At 38.4% G+C, this 21,694-nt stretch overlaps 1 protein-coding gene across 6 annotated transcripts in view; it reads left to right on the forward strand.

The window, feature by feature from the left end:
- Positions 1 to 812: 812 nt before the first annotated feature.
- The window catches only part of SCMH1 (Scm polycomb group protein homolog 1), a 120,397-nt gene continuing 99,515 nt past the window's right edge, over positions 813 to 21,694 (forward strand). For 3 of the 6 annotated variants that reach the window (XM_036747106.1, XM_036747111.1, XM_036747110.1), the window contains exons 1-3: positions 813 to 928; positions 7,142 to 7,292; positions 14,538 to 14,606. In XM_036747106.1, coding sequence (XP_036603001.1) covers positions 7,280 to 7,292; positions 14,538 to 14,606 — 82 coding nt within the window. In that variant the 5' untranslated portion in view covers positions 813 to 928; positions 7,142 to 7,279. Of the gene's footprint in view, positions 929 to 7,141; positions 7,408 to 14,537; positions 14,607 to 21,694 lie in introns of those variants that run through there. The other 3 variants (XM_036747109.1, XM_036747107.1, XM_036747112.1) reach the window with 3 other exon arrangements.

Raw genomic sequence — 21,694 nt, forward strand, 5'->3', positions numbered from 1 at the left:
ATCTATTTTAAAAAACATTTGTTGTTACACTGGTGTTTCTTCAGTTTTAGGCTTGTGTTACAGAATCAGAATTTTAAAATTGGAAGGGAACTCGACAGTAATCTAGTCCTTCTGATAGCTGAAAAAGAATCTGTTCCAGCACATCAGACAAGTGGTCATCCTGCCTTTGCTTGAAGACCTCCAATGAGGGAAATAGCTTTCTGAGGCAACTCATTTCACTGTTGGAGAGCTATCATTTTAAAAGAAGTTTTCTTGACATTAAGTCTAAATTAGCCTATTCGTAGCTCCTACCAATTGCTCCTAGTTCTGCCTTCTGATTATTTGTTGTTGATAGAGAGTCAGAGTTGTGTAATGGAAGGAGCCTAGAGATTTAGGCTCTTATCTTAACCCAGTGACTGGTTATGAGACCTTGAGCAAGTCTCTTCCTCTCTCTGGGCCTTAGTTTTCTCATCTGTAAAAGGAGAACGGTTTGATTAGATGAATTTTCTACAGTTTCTTCCAGACTGTAATTCTAACAGTGTTATAGTTAAGAGTCTGAATGCTCCCAAGGGGAACACAAAGATCAATGTATTGCATTCTTGTTGTTTTTTTAAATGTTGTCACAAATTTTAAATGGTCAAGAATTCAGCCAGTACTTACTACTCATCCACTCTCTGACTAGTATTTTAGAAAAGATGTATGTGTTCACAGTATTTGTTTTCAAGGAGCTTCCTGTCTTGTAGGAGAAAGACTTCAAGTTTCTGAGTGGGGCAGAAGATAAATTGGCTCCTAGTTGCTTTTCTTTATCTGGACATTTGTAGATAACTTTGAAGGGTTCACATTTCTAATTTTTCTTTCTTTCATTCTAGATTTTTTCATCTTGCTAAGGAGAAACAATCTCCTGTTTAGTATAGCTGGTGTATCATGCAAAAAGCCAGCCCTCAAAAAGGTCAGTGTGCACATGTGGGAACAACAGAAGCAAGAGAATGTATTGACTTGTGTCTGAATGTATGAATCATGAAAGACAAGGTTAGGGTGAATGAAGGACCCTCACACCCATGGAGCTTGGCTGGCTATGTCCTCAGCAAGTCTTGCATGCGCAATGTCCACCCTCTGTCAGTCAGCATCTAAGCCAGGGACAGGCATGACAACACCAGATGTACACACTGTATAAACACTTGCAAAGGGAAACAGTGTATGTGCAAGTGTGGTGGAAAAAGTTAAAAGTATTATACAAATGCAAATTATTAAACTGGTTGGTTGACATTGAGTGCCTGCTGTGGGATAAGGCTGACAATAGCATGGAAAAAGGCACTAGAAGAAAGAGGACACATGGCCCCCACCTTGAAAAGTTTATCGCAATCCATCATACATGTGTCATTACTTTAGCTTTAAGTGTAGATTACTTTTAAAGTTCCCCCTGGGAGGATAAGACTTTGAGCCAGGAATCTTCCAATCTGTGGAGACGACTGTGAATGAATATAATGTAGATTTGTACATAAAAGGGAGCAGAAGAAGAGAGTAAGGAGACCAGAGAGGGTCAGGATTCCTAGAAGAGTTGAGGTTTGAAACGGGATAAGGATACAACTTGGGAAGCATTGGACCATAGTAAAAAGAGTACTGGGGTTAGGAGATCTGAGCTAAATGGATTGTTTGGGCATTTATTCCTTATACGACTATGGGCAAGGTACTTACCTTCATAGAGCCTCAAAAATCCTTATCTGAAAAATGGGTGTAATAATGCCTGCATTGACTGCCTCATATTGTTTTAAACAATAAAATGATGGTGAAATGTCAACAATTGGACTTGGAGTCAGGAAGACCTAAGTTCAGATCCTAACTTAGACACTTACTAGTTGCGTGACCACGGGAAGGTCTGCCTCAGTTTCCTCTTCTGTAATATGGGAATCATAATAGCATTACCTCCCAGAGGTGTTATGAGGATAAAATGAGCCAAAATTTGAAGCACATTGCAAACCTTAAAGAGTTACATAAATGCTAATTATTATTATCATTATTGTTATTTTGTGGTAGAGAATTGGATTTAGAGTCAGATGACCTGAGTTCATATCTCACTTCTGCTTCTTACTACCCTTATAAAGGACCTTCAACAAGTTGTTTAACTGCTCTAAGCCCTCAGTTACTGGCATATTTAAAATGAGAGGCTTAGAATAATAGGAAGGTGATATAGCAGATAAGTTATTGGATTTGGAGTTAGTAAGGCCTGAGTTCAAATATGACTCCAGACACTAGTTGTGTCACCCAGGGCAAGTCACTTAATCTGTGCTTTCTCCGGATTCTTCTTCTATAAAATGAGGATATTAATAGTACCTACCTCCTGGGGTTGTTTGTGGGTCAAATGAGATAATATGTGTAAAACACTTTGCAAACTTTAAAACCCTATATAAATGCTGGCTGTTATTTATGATGAGAAAGAGGTTGTTGTGATTTGATATAGGGAAGCCAAGGAAGGCTGTGAGGGAATGTATGAGAGAAAAGAGCCAGAAGTAAGAACATTTCCTGGGGGGAGCAGAAGACCAGATAGGAATGAGAGAGACTTCAGGATGTCCTTAGGACATCAGGGTCCGTTTACCTAAGGATAAATGTGAGCTGAGGTCCTGGGTCCTGAGACTTTAGGCAAGTTGACGTAAAGAGAGTGTGGAAATGGCAGAGGATTTAATTTAATTAATTCCACATGCTTTTATTAAGTGCCTGTCATGTGCAAAGCATTATCCTAGGGGCTGTAGATATGAAGAAAAAAGTCCCTAGAGGAACTAGGTTCTCCTTTGTAATACAACAAAGTAACACAAAGTAATTGTGAGAGAGAGAAAGAGAGAGAAACAGAGAGAGAGAGAGAGAGAGAGAGGGAGGGAGAGAGAGAGAGAGAACTAATTATTGGAATATCAGGAAAAGCCTCCTGGAGCATGCAGCACCTGAGTTGAGCTTTGAAGGAAAGTAGGCATTGTACAAGGTGGAGATGAAGAAGGCCCATATTCCAGGCACAGAGGTGGATCATGGGATGCTGGATAGGGAGAAGAGCAACACACGGGTTTGACTGGAACAATATTCTTTGTATGAAGGGAGTGTGGTATGATACAAGATCAGAAATGGAAGTAGGAACTAGACTATGGTGCAGAGCTTTAAATATCAGACTGAGTATTTTGTATTTTATCCTCAGAGGCAATGGGTAACCATTGAAGATTTTTGAGCAGGAAGGTATCATGGTCAGATCTTCATTTTAGCAATCTCAGTTTGGCAGCTGTGATGGATCAGAGGAGCTAGAGATTGGAGGCAGGGAGACCATTTAAGAGATTATTGTGGTAGTTCAGGTGAGAACTAATGGAGAGCTAAACCAGGATAGGTAGTATGTGAGTGGAAAGAGAAGTTAGGTGACTTTAGATGACAAGGTCATAGGATTTTGAGATGGAACAGACTTGAGATAACATTTCATCTAAGTCCCCCTCATTTTATAGAAGTGAAGACGGAGGCACAGATGATTTTCCATGATTCTTAGAGCTAGGAAATTACAGAGCCAGGGCTTGAACCCAGGCCCTTTGACCCCAGATTTGGGAAGTAGGTAAAAATGATACAGCAGAAAAAAGCCAGTATATAAAAATCTAGACTTAGAGAAGAGTTGAACTTAGGGGTGGTCTTTCATTTCCAAAAAGGATCCTTAGAGGTTTTCTTGAAATGGCCAGCCCCCAGAGTATATTTGTAAAGTATTTTAATTTATATAAATTCATTTTATGCTCAACTTTTCATGTACTGTGTACACCTGTATTGTTCATTCTGCAAAGAAGTAAAGCAGTTAAGATTTCGGTGAAAGGAGCTTGTGGAGAAAGAAATGCTTGCTTGCCAGGGGTCTCACAGTTAGCCCTTTCTATAGGTTCTCTCATTTGAACCTAACAGTGGCCCCTCACTGTTAAAATAGGTGGGATAAGTTTTATGTTATCCTCTTTTTAAAAATCTCTCAGATAGTAAGTTTCGAGGGTATGATCCAGCTCAGCCTGTATTTTTCCTACTGCACTACTCCCTGTGAGCCGGGCAGTACTACTACTATATCACTTCTACTGTCTGCCAGCATGCCTAGCATCAGCCGAGGGGGGCTGTCTAACATCTCCCCAGTTAGGCTCCACCAAAAATCCTGGTTTCCCTCGTTTCCCACAACAGCTAGTGCTGCCTATTAGCTTTCAGAGAGGGATGGTCTTGTAGACGCTGTCTGCTCTCATGGAAACAAAGGGTGACAGACATCCCCCAGACTCAGCATCTTTGTTATCCATTTGTTCCTGGGTGTCTTTCTTGTTAAAGGCAATATTGATGTTCTCCAGTGCCATTCTATCTGTGTGCACGTCAAGCTGCGCAACTGCAGCAGAGAGAGTGGGGGCAGGGAACACAGCCAAGGAGAGGGGATCTGCTCCATCTTCTTTGTTCACATCTGCCACATCCATACAAGGTTTATTGCCTGCTGTGAGAGGGAGATCTCCTGGCTCAGTTCTCCTCCTCCCCCTTCTTCTGATGGATCATCTCAAAGGAGCATTATCCTCTCTTTATCACTGCTCATCCTTTAATGAAGTGAAAGGAAATGAGGCAGAGCTAGGCCTGGTAGATCTGCTAATAAAAAAAGGCAGGCAGATCAGTCTGCCAGCCTCCTGACCCAGCCCACAGCTCTTTCTATTTCCTATCCATTTGGTTAGTTCATCCTTCTGGCCACGATGGAACAAGTGAGAGGAAGTCCATTCTAGTAGAAAGCATCCTCTTGGGGAACAAGAGACCTGTGTTCTAAGTTCTAGGCTACTACTAATTAGCTCTAGGCAATTCTGTTCATTGTGCTGGGCCTCTGTTTCCTTATGTGTAAAATTGGGATAGTACAGTTACATCTCTTGTATATACCAGAGCCGGTGTCTGTACTTTCATGACAGACTATTTGTTGGTCATAGGATACAATGTAAGAAACTTTTATCAAAAGTTTACTTTTTGTAAAATGCTCCTAGGTACTGCAAAATTTACATTTGACAAAATCTCTGTCCTCAAGGATCATAGGATTTAGAGCTGGAGAAGGGCCTTAGGGATCATCTAGTTCATCCCTCTCATCTTAGAGGTCAGAGAGGTTAAATAACTTGCCCAAGATTACACAGCTCTTAAAATGTTGGAATTGAGTTAGTTGACGCAGTCTCTCCTAGCTCAAAATCTATGATCCTAAATGTGAAGTTGGAGTATGAATCCAGGTTTTTCTGACTCCTAAGCCTCTATTCAGGTGCTGGGTAGAGTGCCAGCTGTGTAGGCAGAAGGAGCAGGAGTCATAGCCTGCCGTTGACTCTTACTAGCTGTATGAACATAGACAAGTCACTGAACCTCTCTCAGCCTGAGTTTCCTGATCTGTATGACAGGAGTAATAATACCTGTAGTGTCGTTATGTAGTTTAAATGAGATTATATATGGAAAGAGTTTTGCAAATTGTAAAGCAATATATGAATATGTTATTATTTCTGCTATATCACATTGCCTCCCCTCCTTTGGTCTGATGCTCTCAAAAGCACCTATACCTTAAACAACTTTGAATTAAACAGCCTTGACTTCCCAGGTCTTCTCTTCTTCCTTCTTGTCCCTTGCCTAAAATAAATAAATGAATGAATGAAAGCCCTCATTCTTTCAGTTAAGTTATCTGAGCTTAACAGCTGGCAAAAAAAAAAATTAGCTGTAGTTGAAAGAGACCAGTCCTCAGTTTAACTTCCATCTGTGCTGCTCTTGCATGGTAGCTCTTTGAGGTCAGTGATTGGGTTTTATTTTACACTGCTCCTCCCTCAGCGGTGTGTACAGGGCTTGAGCCAAGGGTTCCTGAGGTGAATGGTTGTTCAGGTTTATGTATAAGTGCTTCCATTTCCACCTTAGTCAGAAGTGCCCAATATATTCTTTGTACAGTTTTGTAAGAATTAAGTAAGCCTTTAGGTTTTCAGAGCTTCCAGCGACTTTTGCTATCAAAAGTTGTCATCATTTTCTGGTAGAGTGTATATTAGGAAGATAGTAAGAATAATGATTCACATTTTTACAATAGCAATAGCCAAAAGCTATATAAAGCTTAGAAGTTTACAAAGTGATTTCCTCACAATGCTCCTCTAAGATAGGTAGTGCAGTCTTATTTCTCATTTTTATGGCTAGTGGACATTGAAGCGCCATCAAAAAGATAGGTGATGAGGTCATAGAGCTATTGTCAGAGCCAGGAAAGCTTTTGGTAGGAGCCTGAAATTCTTGGCTGATATCTTAAGCACCCTTTGGAGATTGCTGGGATTTCTTGGCCCAGTTTGAGTCGTACTTGTCTGGCTGGTAATTATATTTGTTTTATATTTTTATGTGGTCAAATATACAATGTACGAGCACTGTGTCTTTATTTCTTTCAGATGTACAGGCTCAGTTGACTTTATCCCCCTGAATCTCAGCTGGTAACATAATACTATTTTAAGTAAAAATAAGCTATATATTTAAAAACTACTCCTCTACAATGTGTCCAGCCTTTGAAATATTTATTAAAACTCTTTTCATGTAATATTCTCAGAGGTCTTGTTTATTCAGTTGTGTCAGACTCTTCATGATCTCATTTGGGGGTTTTCTTTGCAAAGGTACAGAATGGTTTGCCATTTCCTTCTCCAGTGGATTAAGGCAAACAGAAGTTAAGTGATTTGTCCAGAGTCACACAGCTAGTGAGTGTCTGAGGCTGGGATTTGAACTTCAGTCTTCCTGACTCCATGCCCAGCACTCTATCCACTGAGCCACATAGCTACCCCCATTATCTTGCTATGCTTGTCATTTAATTTTAGTATCATATAGTGTCAATTATTGAAATTTCTTAGCACTTTACAAAAATCATGGTGAGTCAAGAAACCTGGGATCTACTTCCAAGTCTGTCACTAACTTGCTGCGTGATCTAGGACATGTCTGGGCCCCAGTTTCTTCCTCTGTAAAATTAGGATATTGATCCCTTCCAGCTCTAAAGTACTATGATTCTTTGTGTGTTACTCTCCCCGTTTTACGGATGGAGAAACTGAAACACAGGGAATCTTAAATGACTTATCCTAAGAGTCTTGTAGCAAGTCAGTGGTGGATTCCTGTTCAATATACAGTAACTAGATCTGCCTAGTAATAAGGACTTCTTGTTCCTCTTTTGCAGATGGGAATGCTGAGGCCCTGTGAGTGAAGGACTTGCCTGGGAGAATGAATTAAAGAATTCCTTTCTGCGGTGTTGTTACCCTTGGACTGCACTGTGGCTTTGTTTCTGTAAAGCCATGACATCATCTCCATCAGGAGTATGACTTTTCAAGGTAGGGTGGGGCAGCTTGAAGCTTTGCTCAGATACGTAAAAGGATTCTTAAAACAGTTTAGCTGCTCTACAAACCATTACCATCTGTCCTTAGAACCTGTAGCCCTGTCTGAAAGGTAAGAACCTTCTGCTTTATGTCATAACATTTTTAGCAAAAGTAGTTGAATTTATTGGACACATTTTTGGCAATGTTGAGCTTTTAAGTTTCCAGATCAAATTTAGGTTCTCTGGAAAGTAAGAGCCTAACAGAAATCTTTAAAGCTTAACAACTCTTTATGTTTAAACATAAACAGCTTTAGAGTTTGCTATTAATTACTTTTCTTATTGCTTGTGATTGGTTCATGCACAAAAAGCATTTGGCCTGGCTTTCTGTCAAAACTTCTGTAGCATGTCAAGGTTTCAAAGTGTTTCTTTACAACGACCCTCTGAAAAGTTAGTATAAATGCTATTTTCATTGTTTTGTATATAAGGAAACTGAGAACTAGGTTGGTTAAAGTGACTTACCTATACAGCTAGTATGTGTCAGAGGCACCATTTGAGCACAAGGCTCCCTGACTCTTAAGTATAGCACTCCTTCCACTTATATCACATTATGCTTTCTCTCAAAAAATTACAGCACTTAAATTCTTTTAAATTCTTTTCTTCTCGCAGCTCTGTAAGGTAGGTAGGTGCTAAGTCCTTATCTGCAGTTATAGGACTTAAGAGGGGTTTCCATAAAAGAATCACAAATGCATAAAGCAATGGCCTTTTTATGCCTGGTACATTTTAACTCACATAAAGGGAGGCCCTAAAATGAAACCATTGGGGGAGGGAGAAGGGGCAGTGAGAGAAGGCAGAAGAAAGGAGTGTTATTTATGGTCCATAAGAGAAGCTTCCCTTGAATTTAACGCACCCAGCTCTGCCACACTGTCCATCACTTCTAGTTGGCAGGGCACGTGTGGGTTGCAGTTACCTTCAGAATATCAGGGCAGCTCACATAGGCTGGCAAAGGTTCTGGATCTTATAGGGAGGGAGAAAATTCTCACTCAGGTGGTCACTTTGGTTTCCCATCTCTTACAACATACATGGGGTTGGTTGCTGGTATTGGCTAATGGGAGAGTGCTGGCTGAAACAAATATAGAACTTGGAAATTTCCAGAAAATAACAGGATGGGAGTGATAAACAAAAATAGAAGCAGCCTGCTGCAAGTGAGCCTTATGTGTCTTAGAGAGGCCAGTAGACTTCAGATTTTTTGTACTATCACAGTAGTATAAGAAATATTACAGCTGTGATATTGGGGCAAGAACACTGAATTGAAAATCAGAAGATATGGGTTCAAATCCTGGCTTTGCCATTTACTAGCTGTGTAACCTTGATTACGTTCTCTCTCTGGGTCTTACTTTACTTTCTAGTTCTTATTCCTGCGATTCTTATTTTATAGATGAGAATATACCTCTTTTAGAGGGAAATGCAAAAAAACTTCAGAATGATATGATGAAAGTGGTGTACTGTGATAGATTTGGAATTTAAATGGTTAATTGAGCAAGATTTAATAAGACGTGGTTGACTTTGCAGATTTCCACCCATGTATTTGAAAAATATAGGGAGGATTTGGAATTGAGGAGGGAGTAGAGAGGTGTAGGCTAGTTCAATTTTTTTCATTATTTTTTTTCCAAGTTAAGATCTGTCTTCTTTCTCTTCCACTTCCTCCCCCCACTCCCCGCCCCCATTAAGAAAGAAAGAAATCAAAACCTCTGTTACAAATATGTACAATCAAACAAAAATTCCTACATTGGCTATGTCCAAAAAAAAGTCTCAGGAGATGGGCCTGTTGATCATGAGTCCTCTGGAATTGTGATTGGTCATCGTGTTGATCAGTTACTAAGTCTTTCAGAGTTGATTGTTTTTATAATATTGTTGTTATTGTATAAATTGTTCTCCTAGTTCTGTTCACTTCACTATGCATCAGTTCATTCAAGTCTACTAAGATTTTTCTGAAACCACCCCCTTCATCTTTTCTTACAGCATAACCATATTCTGTCTCATTCATGTACCATAACTTGTTCAGCCATTCACCATTTGATGGGCACTCCCCTTGCTTTCCAATTCTTTGCTACCGCATAGAGCTACTGTAAATATTTTTGTGCACATGAATCGTTTTTCTTTTTAATCTCTTTGAGTTAAAGTAAAATAAAACACATAAATAAAATGAGTTAATATTTGCAAAGCACCTAGAACAGTACCTGACACATAGTAAGCACTACATAAATGCTAGCTATTTTTATAATTAGTATTAATAGTAGTAGTAGTGATGTTGCTGTGTCAGAGGGTGTGCACAGATCAATAGCTTTGGGGGCACAGTCAAATTTGCTCTTAAAGGAAGATGCCTTCTATGCAAATACCACTTGCCCATATAACTAGATTTTCCAATGCCAGCTTTTTCTTCTAGGTAAGAAAATGTGAACAAGAAAATAGCTTACATTTATATAGTATTTTTTTAAAATAAAATATCACGCATTTATATGTGCAGGCACAGTGCTTGGCACATAGTAAGCACCTTGTAAATTATTGTTGATTGATATTATATAGCATGTTAAGTTTTACAAAGTGCTTTTCTCACAACAACCTTGAGATAAGTAGTTCATTTTATATCCTTGTCCCTAAGTATTTATTATCCTTTATTATGCTCATAGAGCATTTATGAGGCTCATAGAGATAGAGGGACTTGTTCATTTTTACATAGCTAAAAATTATCAGATCTGGAATTGGAGCCCTCAGAGGCATCTTTCCACTATACTATGCTGCATTTTAAGCCTCCTTCAAGTATGGGTTGGACTAGATGACTCCTTGAGTCCCTTCCAACTCTGAAGCATTCAGTGACTCCCTGGCTTATTGTGTACTAGACCATCTCTCATCCATAAAATGAGAAGTTTGGACTATGTGGTCTTTAAGTCCCCTTCCAGTTCAGTATTCCATGAGCCTGTCAAAATTGCTTAAGAAATGAATCGCACAAAATACAGAGCTTTTAGGAAGATCAAATGAGATCATGTGTTTAAGTTGGCTTTTACCTATAAATTACTAGACACAACCTACTTTATGGACTTGTTGTGAAGGAAATGCCCTATCACCCATAAAATCCTATATGAATGTAAGTTATTATTATTGCTACCATAAATCTATGGTTATTAGATTTTATTCTTCTCGGTTACTCATTTCTGGGTCTATTGTGCTGCCTCATCGGATTGGCAACAGTGTGGTGCAGTGAAGGAATTTGGAATTTGTAGTCAAAAGACCAGGGTTTGATTCCCAGCTCTGTTCTTAACACATGTGACCTTCACCAAGCCACTTAAACTCTCTTGACCTCAATTCCCTCATCCGTGAATAAGAGGTTTGTACCACATAACCTCTAAGGTCTCTTGCAAATCCAAATCCATGATTGTATGTTTATACTATTTTTTCCTGTTTTGATGGGGTCTTCTTTTATTCCTTTTTTGGTGGGGCAGGCTTTGTTTTCATTTGGACTTGACAAATAAAATTAGCACTGCCACTTTAGAACAGAAGGAGGATCTAGTTCATGAAACTGTAGATCTCTTATGTAAAACTTGCTTTTCTTTTTAGGTATATATAATAAATTCAGCATATAACTTTGAAAACTGGCCTGCATGTCAGTGATTCCTTCTGGTCTTCCCTCTTCCTCTCCTCTCTCTTCTCCTCTTTCTTCTTTCCTTTCTTCCTCTCTGCCTCTCTTCCTCTCTCCCTTTCCCTTTCCCTTTCCCTCTTCCTCTGCCTTCTCCCTCTCTCCTGTCTCTCCTTTTCTCTTTTTTGGAGGGGAGGCAGGGGATCCTACCTCTAACCCCTTCTCCCTCCTATCCATACCCTTCATTTAAAAAAAAGAAAAACTCTTATATCAAATTTAGATAGTAAAGCAAAAATAAATTTCCACATTGGCTACATCCAAAATTAAATGTCATATTCTGCATCTTGAGTCTATTACCTCTCTGTCAGGAGGTGAGCAGTATGCTTCATCTTCTTTATATTGGAATCATGGTTGGTAATTGCATTGGTCAGAGTCATTAAGTCTTTCAGCATATTTTTAACATTGTTGTTATTATATAAATTGTTCTTCTGGTTCTGCTCACTTTGCTCCTTTTCCATATTAAAAAAAATAACAACCATTTGTTTTCTCTCCCTTCCCCCTTCCCCTTCCTGGGCACCATTGAGAAAGAAAAATAGAAAAGCAAAACTCTAGTAATAAATAAGTAAAACAAATTTCCACATTGGCCATGTTTAAAAATTCATGCTTCATTCTGCATCTTGTATCAATCATCACCTTTCTGTGAGGAGGTGGGTAGCATGCTTCATTGTTGGTACCACGAGGGCATGGTTGGTCATTGCACTGATCAGAGTTAAGTCTTTCAAAGTTATTTGTCTTTACAATGTTGTTGTTATTGTATAAATTATTCACTTTACTTTGCATCAGTTCATACAACCTTCTGAGGTTTCTTTGAAACAATGTCTTTGTTTGATCGTTTCTTTTAGCACAGTAGTATTACTTTACCTTTACATACCGTGATTTTTTTAGCTATTCTCCAACTGATGGGTACCCCACTTAGTTTCCAGTTCTTTGCCATCACAATAATAGTTACTATAAATACTTTTTGTGCATATTGGGTCCTTTTCTTTGTTCTCTTTTGAGATATAGTAGACCTAGTTGTGCTATCATTGGGGCAAAAGTTATTCACAGTTTAGTGACCTTTTGGACTTGGTTCAACTTGCCTTCCAGAATGGCTGGACTAATTTACAGTTACACCAACAGTTCAATAAGGTACCAGTTTTCCTGCTACACTAAGACATTTTTCTTTTTTGTCATCTTTGCCAATCTGATAGGTGTGAGGTAGAACCTCAGAGTTGCTTTAATTTGCATTTTTTTAATTATTAGTGATTTGGGGCATGTGACTGTTGATAGTTTTGATTTCTTCCTTTGAAAACTACGTGTTTATATCCTTTGACCATTAATCAATTGGAGTATTCTTATAAATATGAATCAGTTCCCTATGTATGTTAGAAATGAGACCTTTATCAGAGAAATTTAGTGCAAAGATTTTTTTCCCCCAATTAACTGTTTCCCTTCTAATTTTAGCTGCATTGTTTTGTTTGTGCAAAGGCTTTTTAATTTTATGTAATCAAAATTGTCCATTTTCTCTTCTGTGATCATCTCTATCCCTTGTCTGGTCATGAACTCTTCCCCTCTCCACTGATCTGACAGGTAATTTTGTCTTTACTCCTCTGATATGTTTATATCTAAGTAATATGTCTTTTTGGTGCTTATCTTAGTATATGCATTATCTTCTCATGTGGAATCCTTGGTCCATTCTGAGTTATCCTGCTCTCTTCTTTATATGGTAAATAAATGTAGTAAATAAGATGAGATATTTCTAAAGTTCGCCACTAGAGCATTTTCATTGAACTCTTTTTAGGATTTCAGAGCCAGATTTCTGTCCACATAATGATTCTTATTATGAGTAGTTTCAAAGAATTATTGTAGATAGTAGGCGTATATGACAGATATGAAATGCGAAATGTGGTCTTGTGTTTAACCTCCAGAGATTAAAAGCCAGTCTCTATCTCTAAAAATATCCTTTTCTTTTAATAAGCAGATATTTTTCAATGTCAAAAAATCAAAATCTGTTTTACCTTAGTGTGAGGTCTTTGTTACTACAAATACAGACTCATAGAATGTTAGAATTGGAAAGGTATTTGGGGATCTCCTAATCCAGGGGCGGGGAACCTGCAGCCTTGAGACCCTATGTAGCCTTCTAGGTCCTTGGGTGTAGCCTTTTGACTGAGTCCAAGTTTTACAGAACAAATCTTTTTATTAAGGGGATTTGTTCTGTGAAGTTTGGATTCAGTCGAAGGGTCATACTTGAGGACCTAGAGGGCCACATGTGGCCTCAAGGTCGCAGGTTCCCCACCCCTGTCCTAATCCAGTCCTAATCCAGAAAAGGAAATTTACAAACAGAGAAAAGAAGTGACTTATTTAAGATCACATGGGAAACTAGTGGCAGAACCAGGGCTAGGACCCAGGTCTCCCATCTCCAAATCCAGGGATCTTTATAACACAGAAGATTGGTCACCGTGTGTTGATTTTTACTTTTTCGGTCACAGTATCTCATAAGAGAATTGACTATATAGGGTGTAGGGATCAGCTCTACCGATAAATCAAAGAGCCTTTAAGTATCGAAGTGGTAGGAAAATGTTATTAATTCAGCTTCAATTTTGTCACTAGACCCATCGGTGGGGGTAGAGAAACAAGTTAGCTGTCAACCTCTGTCTTAAGGAAGCCTCAACCTCAAGAGATCCTGCATATCAATATTTAAAAAAAAAAAAACAAATAAATGTGAAGATGGGGACTAGAAGGAACTTGAAAGATCATTTAGTCCAGCTCCTTCCTTTTACATAGGAGGAAACTCATCCCCTGAAAGGGAGAGGGACTTGTCTGAGGTTATACCTTGAGTCAGTTGACAAGAGACAGAATTTGAACTTAGATTTTCTAAGTCTAAATCCAGTGTTATTTCCATTATACCATTCCACATTTGCACATTGCTTGCAATAAGATAGAGATATTATTGTGTTTCTTGTGTGTAAGGTCAAGTCAATAAGCATTTTTTAAGCACCTACAATGTGGCAGATACTATGCCAAATACTAGTGATAGAAAGCAAGGCCAAAACAGTCCTTGTCTTCAGGAGCTCACAGTCAATTGGGATGGTGAGGTATTTACCTATATGCTGGAATATGCTCTCATATTAGTGAAATATATGCTACTTTAAAGTTCAGAAGGATGAGCATTCCTTAGTTATTTTATGTGTGCCTCTTTCCATGTAAGGGATGTGTTTGTGTAAATCAAATATTTTTATGTTGCAAATAATTTATGCACACTAGGGAACTATTTAAAAGAATTTTTGGTGAATCCTTCTCTAGACTCCTTTTGACTAAGTGGCTAGTACCTTTGATCCTTAGCATTGTCTGAATATTTAGGTATTGACCTTGTTTAAAATGAAGCATATTTGTATGTTGAGATGGGTTGAATCTTAGCTCCACCACTTACTAACTTTGTGACCTTGGACAAGACCTTTCTCTCTCTGGCCTTTAGTTTTCACATGTGTAAAATGAGGGAGTTGGGCTAAATGATTTTTCATTCTCTTCCAATACTAAATTCTATATATTTTGAGTTTCTTTTTCATTTGTATACTTTCTCTTTTCCCATAGCAATAGACTGGAAAGATGGTAGAAAGCACAAATATGGCCGCCCATCAGAGCCCACATCCCAGTTCCAAGGTAAGAAAACATCCTTTGCTGCCTCCTAGCCTATGGAATATCTATGAATATCTATATTCCTAGCCTATGGAATATCTATGTAGCATGGAGATGTTCAATTCAATTTAACAAGCATTTATTAAGGGCTTACTTTGTGCAAGGCACTGTGCTATTGTTGGGGATACACACACAGACTTGACAAAGACCATACTCTCAAGGAAATATGGTCTAATATTGGGAAATGAAATGTGCACACATAATTATGTTACAAGGAAAAATGAGATAAATGCAAAAGAGAAGCCTAGGTAAAATGCAGGAGAAATTCAAGTAGAAAATTACCACTTTCCCCATTGAGCTTCATGGAAGGTTTCATGGAGGAGGTTCTGACTGATTTAATCTTTGAAAGAAGGGAGAAGCATCAATTTCCAAATGAAGGAGGAAGTTTATTTCAAGTATGAGGACAGTATTAGCAATGGCATGAAGACCACAGAAGGCAAGCTATGTAGGGGGTAGAACATATAGGAGTCTAGTTTGCTTGGAATGTAGAGAACATGAAAGGGTGTAGGAGCATGAGGTAAGAAAAATTGGAACCATATTGTACACAGCCTTAAATGTCAGAATCAGTTTATAATTTTGTCACTTGATATTGGGGAGCCACTGAAGGTTCTGAATAGAGTGTCATTGTCAGAGGACTAAATTGTGAAGATTATTCAAGCAATGAATGAAAGATGAATTGGAGTTGATAGGCTCATGGGCCCATAAATATAGAACTAGAAGGGATGTAGGGGAAAATGGAGGTAGGAAGGCCAGTTAGGAGGCTGTTGGAGAATACTATTTAAAAAGAGATGAGGATCTGAACTAGGGTGGTTGTAGGGAAGTGGAGAGAATGGGCAGATGCAAGTGGTATTGTACAGGTGGAATTGACAAGGTTTGGCATTTGATTAGTTTTGGGGAAGATGGAAAACATGCTTTGGATGATCTGTTAATATACATCTGTTAATATTCTTCCTTTTCCCCCAGTCTAAGAGTACCACAGTGTCTTAGAGGGATGGTAATTCTTTATCCCAACAGTGCCATTTGCTTCTATAGACCTGAACAAATCATCTAACTCCTCTTCACTTCATTGATGAACTAAAGGAAGGACACGGATTTTTTCCTAGCAAATCTGTGGGGGGAAATTGTGAACTTAAATCCCTTTTGCCAATTCAGAGCGCCATATAAGTCCTTTTAAAACCTCTCCTTTTGTTAATTAGAACATTCCTCAGCATATGCCCAATAATGACTTGGCACATTCATCCTAAACTCACAGCCCAGATGGAATATAACTTCATGATAAATTTGTAGAAAATCCATTTTTATACTTTGGACTTATTGTATAAGAGCTATCAAAGATCTGAATCTTAATTCCTTTTTGTTAGCCTAGGTGACTAGTGTTCAAGAATTATAGAATTATCTTACAATTTTTGGGTCAAATTTCAGGGTGAATTGGAATTGGAACTGGGGTCAAAAGACAACTAAGAGTCATTTCTTGTCCAAACTTCCATTCAATAAAGAATCCTTTCCATCACAGGGTTGTGTCATCTGACCTCTATTTAAATGTCCTCAGGGAAAGGGACCTCACTAGACAGCTCATTCAACTGATAAGTTTTCTTCTGTCCACAATTTGCCCTTTGTAAACTGACCTACTGGTTCTCCTGAAGCTTCTGAAGTAGAACAGTATATCTGTTCCCTTTTCTGCATGGCAGCCTTTCAGATATTTAAAGATAGCTGTCATATGCTACTGCTCAGTAGTTGTGATCTTGAACCTCAGTTTCTTCATATGTAAAGTGAGCTAATTGAGTTAGATGATATCTAAGGCCCCTCTTAACTTTAAAATTCTATGACTTTGTTTCCCCAATTTTGGATTTTATAGCCTTTATTTTTTTGAATCCAGTTTCTTCAGCCAACAGGATATGGTTTCCAGACCCCTCACTGTCCTCGTTGTCAACCTCTGGATGTATTTTGATTTTTCAGTGAACCTCTTAACATTTTGTGCCCAGAAGTGGACATTGCGTTTTATATCTTGGTCAGACCAGTGCATAAATACAGTAGAATTATTACTTTGTTATTACTTGTGCAAACCTGGGCAAGTCCTTTAACCTCTGCCTCAGTTTCCTTACCTATTAAATGAGGATAATAATAGAACTCACCTCTGAAGGTTGTTGTGAAGATCAAATTAGATAATATTTGTAAAGCACTTTGCAAACCTTCAAAGCACTATATAAATTCTAGCTATTATTATTTTACTCTAATTCAATTAAAGCAGCATATAATCTCAACATCTTAGATTTTTTTAATAATTAAATCACAGTGTTGATTCAGCGAGTTTATATTCACATAGTCAGTTGATGAACATTTATTAGTAGCCCACTGTGTGCCAGGTAAAATACACAGAACCATACAGTACCATATGGGAATATAAAGAAAGCAAATGACAGCCTCTGTTTTCGAGGAGCTCACAGTCTTGTGGGGAGACAACATACAAACAACTATGTACAGACAAGCTATATACAGGATAAATTATTAGCATTAAAAGGGACCAGGAAAGACTTTCTGCAAAAGTTGGAATTTTAGTTGAGACTTAACTTAAAGAAGGCTAAGGAAGCAAGGAGACCTGAAGGACAGCCATTGAAAATACTCAGAGTTGGAAGGTCTTGTGTTGGGAACAATAAGACCAGTGTCACTGATTCACAGATTACGTGGTGGGGTGGAGGGTGGGGAAAGAGGAGGGTTACAATGTAAGATATAAGAAATCTGGAAAAGCATAGGGGAGCCAGAATATGAATGGCTTTAAATGCAAAACAGGGGATTTTATATTTGATCCTGGAGATGATAGGGAGCCACTAGAGTTTATTGAGTAAAGGGATGACATGGTCAGACCTGAGTAGAGAATAAATTGAAATGAGAATAGATTTGTGTAAGGGAGATTAACCAATAGGCTAGTGCAAGAGTCCAGACAAGAGGCGGTAAGGGCCTATACTAGGGTGAAGACAGTGTCAGAGGAAAGAAAAAAGTGTAGATGAGAGATGTTATGTGAAATCAATAAGCCTTAGGAACATATTAAGTGAGGAATTGAGGATAACACTTACATTGCTTGTGTGGATGATTGGGAGGATGATGGTACCCTTAATTATAGGGAAGTTCAGAAGTACAGGGGTTGGGGATAAAGGTAATGAGTTCAATTTTGAACATTTTGAGTTTAAGATGTCTATAGGACATCCAGTTCAATATGTCTAATATGCAGTTGGAAATGCTAGACTGGAGGTCATCAGAGAAGTTATGTTAGGATAAGTAGATTTGAGAATCATCAGCATAGAGATGGTCATTAAATCTATGGGAGCTGATGAGATCATCAGGTGAAATAGTATAGAGGGAAAAGAGAAGAGGGCCCAGGACAGAACCCCATGGGACACCCATGGTTAGTGCTGATGACCTGGATGAAGATCCAGCAAAGGAGACTGAGAAAGAAAAAGAAAAGCCACCAAATAGATGAGAGAACAACCAGAAGAGAGCATTCGAACAAAAACTTAGAGGAGAAGGTTTTGGGTTTTTTTGTTTGTTTTTTGTTTGAAAAGTGGGAAATTATCATTCTTTAAACATTTTTTTCTCATTGTCCTTTTCAATGCATATGGTCATTTAGACCATTCCTGTTTTTTTTTCTTTTTTTTAAATATAGTTTTCAGCATAGATTTTCACAAGAGTTTGAATTACACATTTTCTCCCCATTTCTACCCTCCCCCCCACTCCAAGATGGCGTATATTCTGGTTGCCCTGTTCCCCAGTCAGCCCTCCCTTCTGTCACCCCACTCAACTCCTATCCCCTTTTCCCTTCCTTTATTGTAGGGCAAGATAAATTTCTACGCCCCATTGCCTGTGTATCTTATTTTCTAGTTGCATGCAAAAACTGGTTTTTTTGTTTTTGAACATCTGTTTTTAAAACTTTGAGTTCCAAATTCTCTCCCCTCTTCCCTTCCCACCCACCCTCCCTAAGAAGTCAAGCAATTCAACATAGGCCACATGCGTATCATTATGTATAACCCTTTCACAATATTCATGTTGTGAAAGACTAACTATATTTTGCTCCTTCCTAACCTATCCTCCTTTATTGAATTTTCTCCCTTGACCCTGTCCCCTTTCAAAAGTGTTTGTTTTTGATTATCTCCACCCCCATCTGCCCTCCCTTCTATCATCCCCCCCCCTTTTTTTTATCTTCTTCCTCCTTTTTTCCTGTGGGGTAAGATACCCAATTGAGTATGTATGGTATTCCCTCCTCAGGTTGAATCTGATGAGAGCAAGATTCACTCATTCCCCCTCACCTGCCTTCTCTTCTCTTCCTACAGAACTGCTTTTTCTTGCCACTTTTATGTGAGATAATTTACCCCATTCTGTCTCTCCCTATCTCCCTCTCTCAAAATATTCCTCTCTCATCCCTTAATTTGATTTTATTTCTTTTAGAAATCTTCCCTTCATCTTCAACTCACCCTGTGCCCGCTCTCTCTCTCTCTCTCTCTCTCTCTCTCTCTCTCTCTCTATATATATATATATATATATGTATATATATATATTTATATATATATGTATATATATATATATACACACACACATACATATATACATACATGCACACTCACATATACATATATGTACATATTCTCTTGAATCTTGTGTTTGAAAGTCAAATTTTCTATTCAGCTCTGGTCTTTTCACTGAGAAAACTTGAAAGTCCTCTATTTTATTGAAAGTCTATATTTTGCCTTGGAGCATGATACTCAGTTTTGCTGGGTAGGTGATTCTTGGTTTTAATCCTAGCTTCATTGACCTCCGGAATATCGTATTCCAAGCCCTTCGATCTCTTAATGTAGAAGCTGCTAGATCTTGGGTTATTCTGATTGTGTTTCCACAATACTCAAATTGTTTCTTTCTGGCTGCTTGCAATATTTTCTCCAAGGAGAAAGTTTTAATAATTTTTTTTTTTAATTTTTTGGAGGGGGGAAGGCAGGGCAATTCGAGTTAAGTGACTTGCCCAAGGTCACACAGCTAGTAAGTGTGTCAAGTGTATGAGCCTAGATTTGAACTCAGGTCCTCCTGATTCCGGAGCCAGTGCTCTACTTACTGCGCCACCTAGCTGCCCCTAGAGGAGAAAGTTTTAAGGGGAAAGGGTGATCAAGAGTCAGAGGCTTCAGAAAGGCCAAGAAGAATGAGGACTGAGAAAAGGTCATTAGACTGGGCCATTAAGAGATCATTAGTAACTTTGGAGAGAGCAGTTCCAGTTGAATGATGAAGTCAGAAGCCAGACTGTAGAGAGGTAAGTGAGTGAGAGGGAAGGAAGTAAAAGCACCTAATGTAAATTGCTTTCTCAAGGAGTTTAGCCACAAAAGGGAGAAAAGATATGGAACAATAGCGAGTGGGGATGGTTGGATCAAGTGAGGGTTTTTTGAGCATTTGAAAGTCTAAAGCCCCTAGACCTTTTTCTGAAGTATGGCTTCCAATTCTGGTCTCTTCTGTCCTGTACTTGTGCAGTGTTTTTAGCCTAATGTAGGACTTTAGGTTTTATCTGTGTCAAATTCCTTTATTAGGTTTTTGCTTAGTATTCCAGTCAAAATTGTTTGGAGTTGGAATTTTGGTGGGAGTTCTTTCTTTTCAACTTTGAATCAGTGGTAGATTCAATAAGCATCCTTTCTGTTTCTTCTTGTAAGATATTGCTTAAAATGTTTAACAGTAGGGTAAAAACCAGAACCATGTGGCCCTCCCCTAGAGATCTCCTACTATGTTAAACTGAAGTCATTTTGAATACAGCTGTGAATATACATGTTATATTATCATTCAGCCCACATTTCAACATCTTACCCACTAGACTATTATTGGAGACTTCATCAGAAGCTTTGCTAAGATCAGATAGTCTGTGTCTACTGTTCCCCTAAGTAAGCAATCTGGTGACACCATGTGCAAAGAATATGAGGTTAGTTTATGATGGGGTGAACCCACTTTGTGTTCTAGTGATCACTGCATTATTTCTAAGTGTTCATAAACCATCTGTTTTTATAATCTCTTCTAAAATATTAAAACAACTCTTACTGAAAAGCTATCATGTAACAAAAATAGCACATCGCTATTGATCCTTACTGATTCTTGGGTGTTATGAAGACAAGTATCTTAGCATAGTGCCTGGCACATAGTGGTTGCTTAATAAATGTTTATTGAATATTGAAGCATCTGCGTGAGTCTTTATTACATTTTTAGTCCCTTAGGTACTGCTTAATCTGGTAGCTATTCCTTACTTTTAGGTCTTCCTACTATTATTAAGTTATCATCAGTGGAAAATCACCCTAAGATTGGCCTCAGACAGCTGGGTCCAACACATTTCAGAGTTTTCAAGTTCTGTTTAGGTTGATATTGAAAGTTGCCCCCACTCCCAGCCTGGAACAAAATGACTAAAGCAGCCACCAAGTGGCTTACCCTTTCAGTTTTAAATATTCTTAATGAAAAAAGCACACTGCCTTAGAATACTATTTTATGCTGTCCCATTTGATATTGTACTGCTTTCCTCTCCTGCCTTCCACCAATCACAAGGAATTCAAAGTTAGCTTTTTCAGGTTCACCTCTGTCTTACTCTCTTGTGTACATGCTCTTAAGTTAGAGAAACCAGATAGTATAGATCATGTAGGCACAACAGCTTCTCCTTGGAGGCTGATAGTTGACCTCTGGTCCTGCTCTGGAGCTGCCCTTTGTCAGCTCGAACAAGAGGGTCCTTGCATTTAACCAGAGACTGGCCTAGTTTGAATACAAAATGAGAAAAGAAAAAAAAATTGCCATATATACAGCAGAACATAAAAGAGGATTCAATATAAAACAATAAATTTCTATTTAAGAAAACCTATATGATAAATACTACACAATTTTTTCAAAGCTGTCCTGCTTTTCGTTTCTTCCTTGTAGGTTTTCTTTTGTTCTCTGCTGTGTACTTTTTACTTTATTTTTTCCCCTCTCTCTCCCCCCACCTTCCTACCCCTCCCCTAAAGAAGGCTTCAATTAAGTGTTGATTGATATACATATAGGTAGATATCTATAAA

This window comes from Trichosurus vulpecula, chromosome 2 (genome assembly GCF_011100635.1).
Source record: "Trichosurus vulpecula isolate mTriVul1 chromosome 2, mTriVul1.pri, whole genome shotgun sequence".
NCBI lineage: Eukaryota > Metazoa > Chordata > Mammalia > Diprotodontia > Phalangeridae > Trichosurus > Trichosurus vulpecula.